The sequence below is a fragment of the Microtus oregoni genome, unplaced genomic scaffold, assembly GCF_018167655.1.
Source record: "Microtus oregoni isolate MIOR12 unplaced genomic scaffold, Mior012 000012F_ref0000307, whole genome shotgun sequence".
Taxonomy (NCBI): Eukaryota; Metazoa; Chordata; class Mammalia; order Rodentia; family Cricetidae; genus Microtus; species Microtus oregoni.
This window is the reverse complement of record NW_024543071.1, coordinates 51,722,137-51,732,733: the sequence shown is the minus strand read 5'-3', so window position 1 is coordinate 51,732,733 and position 10,597 is coordinate 51,722,137. Positions and strand designations below refer to the sequence as shown.

The following is a 10,597-nucleotide window of genomic DNA, read 5'->3' as shown; positions in this document are numbered from 1 at the left end:
CCTCTGCTTCCTTGAGGAAGCCCTCTGTGTACTACCCTACAGGTACTTAGTGCGGAGGTCCGGGGGAGGCTGGGCAGTCTGAGGCTGCAACAGAGGTGCCCGAGGCCTCAATTTTTGCCGCCCCGCTGCTGTCTCCCTTCCAGGACTTGTCTACAGACTGAAACCTCACTCCCTCCGGCCTCCACACCTCTCCCTCCTATCACGGCCCCCTCCAACCTATGGGGCACCAACTCTCTTGGAGCTTTCCCCCAATCACTCCGATGGGCCCCCGGGTCAGTCAGCTCTGGCCCACCCATTTCCTGTGCTGCAGCAACTCCGCCCAGCACTGGAGGTGGAAAGTTTCTCTCCTCAAGATGGGCGGCTCCTTCCTTCCCGGAAGGCTCAAAGCAAGGGAAAAGGGGAAGCTGGGTTCCAAAGCCTAGAGCCCAGGGGACGAGACTCTGTCAAATGTTGCAGAGCCAGGCTTCAGTAGCCTGGAAAGCTTCCAACCTTGCCGGGAGAGGGACGTTTCATACCCTGCGCCCTCTAAGACTTTCACTAGGGGGTCTTGGGCGCCACCTGCCGGCAGAACTCTGACCACACTTGCTAGAAACCACTTAATTCCCAACCCAGTACCCATCAACCAGGCAATCAGAATACAATGTTGAAAGTATTTATTTATTTTTCCATTCACGTACTGGCTCCTAAACGTAAATATCCAGCATAGAGACCTTAGCCTTTCTGGCTAGTGGATGGCTGCGGGGATGGGTCCTGGAGCCCTTGTCCCAGGCAGTGAAACCCTAGGGCCACAGATAGGGATGCCCCTGAGCCAGCAGCTGCACGTGGCAGCAAAAGATGAAAGAGATGGAAGCCAGGCAATCTTCCCAGTCCTAGCGATGCCAACGCGAGTGCAAGACACTTTGGACCCCACGGTCAGACTAAGGGCTGGCCAAGCTAGGGGTGCACACACGTGGGAGAAGTGGGGAGCCCAGTGCACTGGGCATTGGCTGCAATCTTGACCGCTTTGCCTGATGGGTATATGCCTTGCCCTCCTGAAGTGAAATGAAGTGAGGTGGTACCGGTAAAAGAGCAGGCACTGTCGACTAAGGACTTGCTGAAGGGCAAGTTCTGAGCCTTTTGTCTAGGTGCTTAGCTATCCACCTCAGCTTTTCAGAGGCTGATTTGGAAGGCATCCTGCAACCACTGGTCACGGGCATTGTGTGTTTGGGGCACAGTGAGGGGTGGAGGGTCTGGGGGCAGGCTTGCATCAGGAGGTTCATCATCATCGGACAGGCCGGCATCAGGTGGGTAGGAGCTGTCCGAGTGGAGGGAGGATGACAGGTCCTGGCACAAGCTCAGGTCTTGGCACAGATGCTTGTAGTCCTGGATCGACTCATACAGGCCCCACAGCTGGCACAGCAGCGACATATCCAGCTGCCGCAGCCCCACCTGCGGACAACTGACAGTGGGCTGGAGTTGGGGGTCCAGGCCTCCCCAAGCCCCCAAACCAAAGTCCCCACCATGAGCCACAACCCTGTCCAATCTTCCTGCACCTTCTTACGTGAAAGTTCTGGGGGCAACAGATGGCACTTGCCAACTGTGAAACCTTTAAGCCACTCACTGACCCTCATTTATACAATGGGGTAACACTGTCCAGCAGGATGCAATCAGGCAAGTTTTAAAAACGCAACAATCGCTACACATTGTTACCATCATAGCTATCCTAAGCCACTGTGACCCGACGCATCCTGCTGGGCATGAGAGCCAGGACACCGGTCCCAGACTTATCTCCGCCCTCTCCACAAAGCACGTTACCCCTGGCGGGGCGCCCACCTACTCACCATCTCCTTGCGCAGCGCGGCCAGTGCCGAGTCCAGGTTAACTGGGCGACGCGCGCCTGCTGAACCCGAGTTGGCAGCGCCCGCAGCGTGACGGGGACCGTCCGGGGCGCGGGCGGCACGGCTCAGCTCATCGTGGATGCGGCTCCGCTGGCTATAGACACGTTCCAGCTCCCTCCACGAGCCCCCACTAGCGTTAAGGAGGCCGCTGAGGCCCCGTGGTAGCGGCGGGAGCCCAGCCAGAGTGCAACCCCCGCCGCCCGGCGCCTCGGCTGAGGTTAGACCGTTCATGGCCGGGCCGGCACGGACCGCGATGCCACTCGGAGCCCTCCAATGTTTTACGCGGGTTGCGGCTCACAGGACCTGCTCCCGGTGGCCCAGCCTCCGGAGGGAGTCCAGCCGCCGCCCGCAGGCCGCGCTTTGTTCCTTCCCAGACTCCTCGGACTCCGCCTATGCTCCACCCCTCTGCATGGGCGGGGCTTCTCTTAACATGGAGATGGCTGTAGGGCCCAGCAATTCATCAGAGAACCGGGAGGGATGAGACCGAAAGGGTCAGGAAAGCCTTCCGCTGTTCTTTTTGCTGCCTCATTTCTACACAATTTCTTTCCCAAGGGAACGATTCTAAAAGTGTAGGGATGAAGGGGCCGGAGAATGGAGTAAGATTGTGCCTAGCTCTTAAAAAGTGCTTCGCTGGCGACCCCCCCTCCCCAACATTCCAGTGAGCATTAAGATGGACTCATAGAACCGAGATACCCAGAGGAGGCCAGGAAGCACCAAGGGGGCCGAAAAAGCACACGGCAGTCGGGTCTAGAAGGTGGAGGGAGGGGTATTGCATCAGGGACAGTACTAGTGGTCCAGCCTTTGTGGAGGCTGAGGTTACTTCCTTGGAAAAAGGGGTCACTTGTCCCTCTACCATTTACCCCTTGTCCTGAGTTAAAAAAAAACTCATTCAGGTAGAAAAGGCCACGAAAAGGTGAGTTGCCAAAAGAAAAAGCGTGACTAGAGTTGGGGCTTGCGTGCACACTCAGAACCAAGAAAGGAACAAACCACACAGGAACGGCTGCTTTTCTAGAGGGTTTTTCTCAGGGACACAAGGGGTTGGAGGAGAGGTTTCAGTGCTGCAGCTGCTTCAGGCTGGCTAGGGCCTCAGCACAAGCCCGGATAAGCCCACACAGCTGGATGCTGGTCTCCAAGGACGCACTGGAGCCCAGCTCAGCCGAGGCCCAGGTTAGCTTCTGCAGGAGGGCTGTCTGTGTGGAGGCCACCACATCTGCATTTGGAGATGCAGCAGAAAGGGGAGGCCCCTGGGCCGCCTTGAGCCCTGCGGCAGCTCCCTCGCAATGCTCTGGGCGGGGTACTGGGGGCAGGGGTGTGGGCCAAGAGCCCGTGGCAGGCTCTGTAGCAGAGGCGAGCTGGTGTTCCCGAACTTGAGAGAGGGCGGCCTGTGCGTTCAGAGCTAAAAGAAGGAAACAGGAGGACCAGTCAGGATGCCTGGCGCGCCTCTGCCCTAAGCCACTTGCTCTTACTGCCCCTCCTGCGTTTCTAGTGTTTTCTGCATAAGACAATCTGGTCCCTACTCTTTCTCCTTACACGTGCCAGGCAAGCAATGCACCACTGAATTCGAAACTCGGGTACCAGTTGCCTGACAGTTGCCCTGGCCTCCTTTATCCATCAAGTCTGTGTCTCAAGGCTGGGGTGTGTATTTCAGCGGGAAAGCGCTTGCCGGGCATGTGCAAAGCCCACAGCATCGGAAGCAAAGGGGTATTGTTTCCTCCTCTCCAGGACTTAAATGAGAAGGCACCTTAATGGCACCGCACGAAGACACTTCCAGTGTCCCCTCCCAGGCCTCCTGTTCCTGAATAACTATCACATGATCCACATTCCTTCCCCAAAGTGCACACTCGGCCCCTCACCCGGATTATCTTTATCCACGTCTGAGTCGAGCTCCTGACAAGCCACGCAGTAGATTTTCCGCTGCTTATCTTGGAGGAGGATCGTCTGGGAACCAGAAAGCACACGGACACTGGTGAGCCTGAGCGACAGGGTCCACAGAAGAGAGAGCTGAGGAAAGGACGTGCGGCCTGGCCCGAGGCCTCGTCCTTGTCGCTCGCCTCACCCCGCAGTCCGCGCACGTGTCGCCCAGCATGCGGTAACCGCGGAGCAGGTAGTCGCCCATGAGACGAGAGATGCGATCCTGCCGCTCCCGTCGCGCCTGGAGCACCTTCGTCTCAGCTTCAGTCGGAGGCTCCCAGGCGAAATCGTCCACTTCTGCGGGAAAGAGGAACAAGGAGAAGGAGTCAGGGCGGAGAAAACTGCTTCCCGCACCCAACGGCCACAGTCGGAGCAAGTCGAGCCCTCACCAGTGCCGTTCAAGGCCATGTTGCTGTGGTCACTGGTCGGCTCACCGGAAGTGACACAAACAAAATGAGCCCCCTCTGTGGTCCCGCCTCTCACGTGTGGACCGGTGAGAGCGGAAGTGACGAACACGCGAGGCTCCCGGGCTTCGCTTTACTCCAAGGGGGCGTTCCCGCTGCAATTTGACCCTGACCGGGAGGCACAACTCTCAGCCGGAGCTGCCGAGAAGTACCGCCGACTCCCTGGTCTCACTTCAGTATCTGGACGTAGCTTTTCATAGTCTCCTTTAATGCCTGGTGCGGATAGAGTGACCCTTTGGTCTGAGAAAAACCAGTTCCCTCGGGGTTGTCCTTTTACACAGTTGGACCAGGAGGCAGGCAGGACAGTGGCGTCTACACAAGAATCGCCGCACTAAAAGGTCCTTTGCAAGTGCGCAGAACCTCTTTAGGACTCTTGGACCCTGGTTGGCTACGCGGGGGACTGCCTATTTCAACACCCCTAGCCGTAGGTCTGTCGGGATCCGCTTGTCTGCCCATCTTCTACCAACGTCTAGAACTGATATAAAGCTGCTCTCTTAGGGTTACTATAGCTGGGAACACCGTGGCCAAACACAACGTGGGGAGGAAAGGATTTATTTCACTCAAATACTCAAATTCCGTTTAAGAGTTTATCATCACGGTGGTGGCGCACGCCTTTAATCCCAGCACTTGGGAGGCAGAGGCAGGCGGATCTCTGTGAGTTCGAGACCAGCCTGGTCTACAAGAGCTAGTTCCAGGACAGGCTCCAAAACCACAGAGAAACCCTGTCTCGAAAAACAAAAAAAAAAAAAAAAAAAAAAGAGAGAGAGTTTATCATCAAAAGCAGTGAGGGTGCCAGGCGGTGGTGGTGGTGCACGCCTTTAATCCCAGCACTCAGGAGCCAGAGGCAGGCGGATCTCTGAGTTTGAGGCCAGTCTGTTCCACAGAGTGAGTTCCACAACAGCCAAGACTAAGACTACACAGAAAAACCCTGTCTCAACTTCCCAGCCCCCCCAAAAAAGGCAGTGAGAGCAAGAAGCTGGAGGCAGGAACTGAGGCCATGGAGGAGGGTTGCTTACTGGCTTGCTCAACCTGCTTTCTTATAAAACCCAGGACCACTAGTCCAGAGGTGGTACCGCCCACAATGGGCTGGGCCCTCCTCCATCAGTCATTATTTAAGAAAATGTTTATAGGCTGGCCCACAGATCTAACGGAAGCATTTTCTCAGTCGAGGCTCCCTCCTCTCAAATGACTGTAGTTTGTGTCAAGGTGACGCAAATCTAGCCAGCATCCCTGCAGGAGTATTTTGTCTTAGTGAAAAGCGCCTGTGCCTAGAGCTGGAGACATAGCTCAGAGGTTAAAAGCACTGACTGCTCTTCCAGAGGACCCGGGTTCAATTATTTAATTCCAGTTCCAGGGCATCTGATTCCTGCATACAAACATACTTGCGGGCAAAACACCAATGTATATAAAATTTTTTAAAAAATCAGAAAAGTGTGGTGCCTGAGATATACGGTTCCGATTCCAGCCTCGGCTGTGGTTTGTGCTCGTTTCTGGCGAGCGGGGTTTGCAGATAAAGTGCCAGTACTCGTCACAATTCCAGCCTCTTTGCAAGAGCAACAGGTGGTTTCCAAGAAGAAGAAGAAGAAAAGGTTAGAGAAATGGCTCAGTGCTTAAGAGCAAGAATTGCTCTTGCAGAGGACACAGTTTCTGTTCCCAGAACCCAAATGATGTCTCACAACCACCCGTAACTGCAGTTCCAAGGGATCACACGCCCTCTTTTCATCTCTGAGGGCATCAAACACACACATGGTGCATGTATTTGCATGCATAAAACATAAAATAAAGCTAGGCATGGAGGCGCACGTCTTTAATCCCATTACTTAGGAGGCAGAGGCAGGTGGATTTCTGTGAGAAGCAAAGGTGGCAGGGATAGTAGCTGAGCTTCCCACATGTGAAATTCAGAATGTCAATAAAGAAAACCTTTCAGACAACTTATGGCTATGGGCAGCAATGTTTTAAGTCACCCAGGAACAGTGTATCACTGAAGTTGATGCCCATTTTCTGAAGAGGCTGTCTTGAATCAGACTTCTGATCTCAATTCACTGCTGGTTGCTCTTCTGGGATTGTTTCCCTTTCTGCCTGATCTAGCACTGTAGCAAACAGGGCAACATATCCACTATCATAGTGTGGACAAAGTACACTAAGCTCATGGCTCACAGGCTACCACCCCTCCAGACTTGTGGCATTTTCCAGAAGTTGACCTTGTGATGAGGGAGCCATAATATATGCTACGTTGCCTTTGCCCACTCCAAAGAGATTAAATGAATGGTTCCTTCAACTCATCGGGTTGACAATTTGCCATCTTGAGATGAATTTGTGTCATGGAACATGCCATTTACAGCTAACAGTGCTGGGGTTTTTATCCCAGAAGCCTCTGGAACTATTCTTTTTCTATCCAGCCACTATCTCCCAAATAACAACATGGAGACTTCTTATTAATTGTGAAAGCTCGGCCTTAGCTTAGGCTTGTCCCACTAGCTCTTGTAACTTAAATTAACCTGCTTCTATTTATCTACATTTTACCTGTGACTTTTTACCTTTCTTTCATTTTGTATGACCGACTCCCTCCGTGTCTTTTTGGTGTCTCATTGGCATCTGGTGTCTAGATTCCTCCTCCTGTTCCTCTCTCTCCCTGGAAATCCCACGTATCCTCCCTGCCTAGCTATTGGCTGTTCAGTTTTTATTACACCAGTCACAGCGATACATCTTCACAGTGTACAGATATCCCACAAGTCAGTCAACAGTAGCTGATAACTAGGTGTTCAGCCTGTCCTTGTGCTATGATACTGTGTTGCTGAGTGCTGAAATGACTTCCTCAAATCAACTCAAAGCGATTTACGATTTTTCTCCCAGTCCATGTACCTAGGTGATGCAGCCTCATCACTGTGTTCAGTCGTTCCAAGGAAGGGACAATCTCCTCACCCACATCCTTTGTAATGATTGTAAAAAGAGATCTATAGATTTAAAATATATATATATATATATATATATATATATATATATATATATATATTTAGCATGCATGCCTGCACACCAGAAGAGGGCACCAGATCTCATTACAGATGGCTGTGAGCCACCATGTGAGTTCAGATGGCTGGGAACTGAACTCAGGACCTCTGGAAGAGCAGGCAGTGCTCTTAACCTCTGAGCCATCTCTCCAACCCGAGACCTGTAGATTTATCTGGAACAATTTAGGAAATTCCAGGCTTCACGTTCGCCATTATCTGGTATCCTGCTTCTTTTGCCTCACAGTAACCCCTGGCCAGTCAATTTGGCCCAATTTCAGATTTCAGTGGGATTCAAAGAGTGCCCAAGAGATTGGAGCTAAATGATCCAGGTCACCAGAACTCTCTTGTTGGACCAACATAGGATCTAGACCAGGGCCATAGCTGCTGTCCTGAGTTTTGTTCACTTCTCTTTGAGTCCCACATGCAGAGTGGGGCATCTAATAAAAATGCCCTTATTTCTCTCCCACCTGACTTTCCTGGTTGAAATGTTGGGGATGGGGGTGCTTAGGTCAAAGGTGAAGTTCTAAGACTAGGAATGCATGAGCCAGGGAAGTTGGATGGCTATGAGTTTGAAGCTAGTCTAATTCACAGTGAGTTCCAGGTTAGCCAGGGCAACGTAGTAAGATGCTGTTTCGAGGGGAAAAGAAAGGAATTTGAGCATTTTGTGAGAGAGCAGGGAAAGCAACCATCTTGTTCCCAAGAGAGGGACGCCTCAAGAGTGTACGGCAGGAGGGACATTAATGACCTTTGTCGCCATAACCTTTTCCCCTTCATACTTCCTTACCAAGGAAAGCACTTTATTCTACAGCTCCTAAAATTGTCAGAAATTCATTAGATGTAACCACTTTGTGGTCTGTTGTTCCTCGCTAGGTAGTTGATTGGCTGCCATTCTAAGCAGCCGTCCAGGGAGGTGGGAAACAGCAGGAGCTTTCCACAGAAGATTCATAACTGTCAGCTCAGTAACAGACCACGGCTGTGATGATCCACAGACTCTCTAGGCCCTCTCTGTGGATCAGGACAGTCTTGCAATTGTTTTTATTTGTTTACTTTCACTTTCTGTATATGTGTGTCATTTTATGTATATGTGTGTTTCTCATGTGTGTATGTCTGTGCCCTATGTGAGTGCTTGGTGCCCATGGAGGCTAGAAGACAACATCAGATTCTCTGGCACTGGAGTTACAGATGGTTGAGAGCCACCATATGGGTGCTGGGAAGAGAATGAAGGTCCTCCGGCAAAGCAGCAAGTGCCTTTAACTGATGAGCCATCTCTTTGCTTTTTGTGACAGGTCTTATTACATAACCCTGGCTGGTCTAGAACTTGCTATGTAGACCAGGTTGGCCTTAAACTTAGATATCTCCTGCCTCTACTCCTAAGTGCTAAAATTATAATCAACTTTTTTTTTTTTCTCGAGACAGGGTTTTCCTGTAGCTTTGGAGCCTTTTCTGGAACTAGCTCTTATAGACCAGGCTGTCCTCAAACTCACAGAGATACGCCTGCCTCTGCCTCCTGATAGCTGGAATTAAAGGCCTGTGCCACCACCACCCGGCCTAAGTGCTGAAATTAAAGGCGTAGGTCACCACACCTGAACCCATTTTTCCTTGTTCCCTGCAACATGAATTCACCTGACATTTCTGCTAAACAGGACAGGACTGCATGGGCCTCAAATACAGAGCCATATTCAGGTTCTGGAGTGTGTGTGTTTGTTTGGCTGTACTTTGACTGAAACCATGTTGTTGGTTGTTGTTGATGTTTGTTTGTTTTTTCTCTTCGGCTCTTTTGCTCTTTACTCTTTGGTGGGGGGGCACCACCCAGCTCCCAAATACATCACAAGGAGTCTTTTTCCTTCTTATGAATGCCTGGCTTTAGCTCGGCTTGATTCTAGCCAGCTTTCCTAAACTTAATTTATCCCAACTACCTTTTGCCTCTGGACTTTTATCTTTCTCTATACCTTTTTTCTTTCCTACTCATACCTGACTGGGTAGCTGGCCCCTAGCATCCTCCTCTCCTTGTTCTCTTGCTCCTTTTTTTCTCCTTCTATTTATTCTCTCTGCCTGCCAGCCCCACCTATCCTTTCCCTGCCTCACTATTGGCTGTTGAGCCCAACCAGGTGTTTTAGACAGGCACAGTCACACAGCTTCAGAGTTAAACAAATGCAACATGAAGAAATGCATCACATCTTCGCATCCTTAGACAAAAGTTCCAGAGCACAGACTATGTAGCACATCTTCGCATCCTTAGACAAAAGTTCCAGAGCACAGACTATGTAACACATCTTCGCATCATTAGACATAAGTTCCAGAGCACAGACTATGTAACACATCTTCGCATCATTAGACAAAAGTTCCAGAGCACAGACTATGTAACACATCTTCGCATCCTTAGACAAAAGTTCTAGAGCACAGACTGTGTAACACATCTTCGCATCATTAGACAAAAGTTCCAGAACACAGACTATGTAACACATCTTCGCATCCTTAGACAAAAGTTCCAGAACACAGACTATGTAACACATCTTCGCATCCTTAGACAAAAGTTCCAGAGCACAGACTATGTAACACATCTTCGCATCATTAGACAAAAGTTCCAGAGCACAGACTATGTAACACATCTGTAACTAATATTCCACCAGAACCCAGAACCCTGGATGTGCTAGGAGAGGACCCGACCACTAAGCTACATCCCAACCACTTGGTGGTGTTCTCTCTAGAGCAGGAATTGAGCCAAGAGCTTCTCGGGAAAGCATCTCAGTTAATTTTCTGAGAGGGTCTTATATTTCCCAGGCTCAGCCGGAACTCATTATGGAATGGAGGGTGACTGAGCTCTGGGCCCTCCTGCCTCTACCTCTCAAAGTCTGGTGCGACAGGTGTGCTCACCACGCCTGGTTTACCCTGGTTAATTCTCTAGAGGTCGCTAAGGTCATATCAGTGTCACCAGTCCAACTTACAAATAAGGAAAGTGTGTCTTGGAGAAGATAAGAGGTTTCCACGGCCACCCAGCTAGGATGGCCCACCACTCCATCCTGATAATCCCAGCTCCTCTGGCTCTGAGTTCTCACCAGACCTTTCCTGCGTGTGAAGGGTGTGAGGAATGGCCAATACTCCTCAGCGCATCTGGTGTGATGAGCCTGGGGTTATGGCTGGACTGTAGAGAACTTGCCACGGCGGGCTGGGGTTCTGTGCGCAGTCCACAGGAAGGGTGGGGAGTGTGAAGTTGAGTTCACTTCATTTCACCATCGAGTCTTGGCAGGGCTCATTATCTTAGTAGCCACAGTAAGTGATGAATCTGAGCTAGCCACAGTAGCATGCATCTGTAATCCCAGCCCTCAGGAGGCTAAGG

At 51.1% G+C, this 10,597-nt stretch overlaps 2 protein-coding genes across 2 annotated transcripts; both read right to left on the bottom strand.

Annotated features, from left to right (window-relative positions):
- Positions 1 to 636: 636 nt before the first annotated feature.
- Fam89b (family with sequence similarity 89 member B) lies at positions 637 to 2,825 on the bottom strand. The gene is made up of 2 exons (XM_041661266.1): positions 1,821 to 2,825; positions 637 to 1,428 (listed from the first exon to the last, which is right to left on the bottom strand). The coding sequence occupies exons 1-2, from the start codon at positions 2,106 to 2,108 to the stop codon at positions 1,150 to 1,152; spliced, it is 567 nt and encodes a 188-aa protein (XP_041517200.1). The 5' UTR covers positions 2,109 to 2,825; the 3' UTR covers positions 637 to 1,149.
- Positions 2,826 to 2,881: 56 nt separating this feature from the next.
- On the bottom strand, positions 2,882 to 4,247 carry Znrd2 (zinc ribbon domain containing 2). The gene is made up of 4 exons (XM_041661265.1): positions 4,178 to 4,247; positions 3,934 to 4,085; positions 3,731 to 3,815; positions 2,882 to 3,273 (listed from the first exon to the last, which is right to left on the bottom strand). The coding sequence occupies exons 1-4, from the start codon at positions 4,194 to 4,196 to the stop codon at positions 2,930 to 2,932; spliced, it is 600 nt and encodes a 199-aa protein (XP_041517199.1). The 5' UTR covers positions 4,197 to 4,247; the 3' UTR covers positions 2,882 to 2,929.
- Positions 4,248 to 10,597: the final 6,350 nt, after the last annotated feature.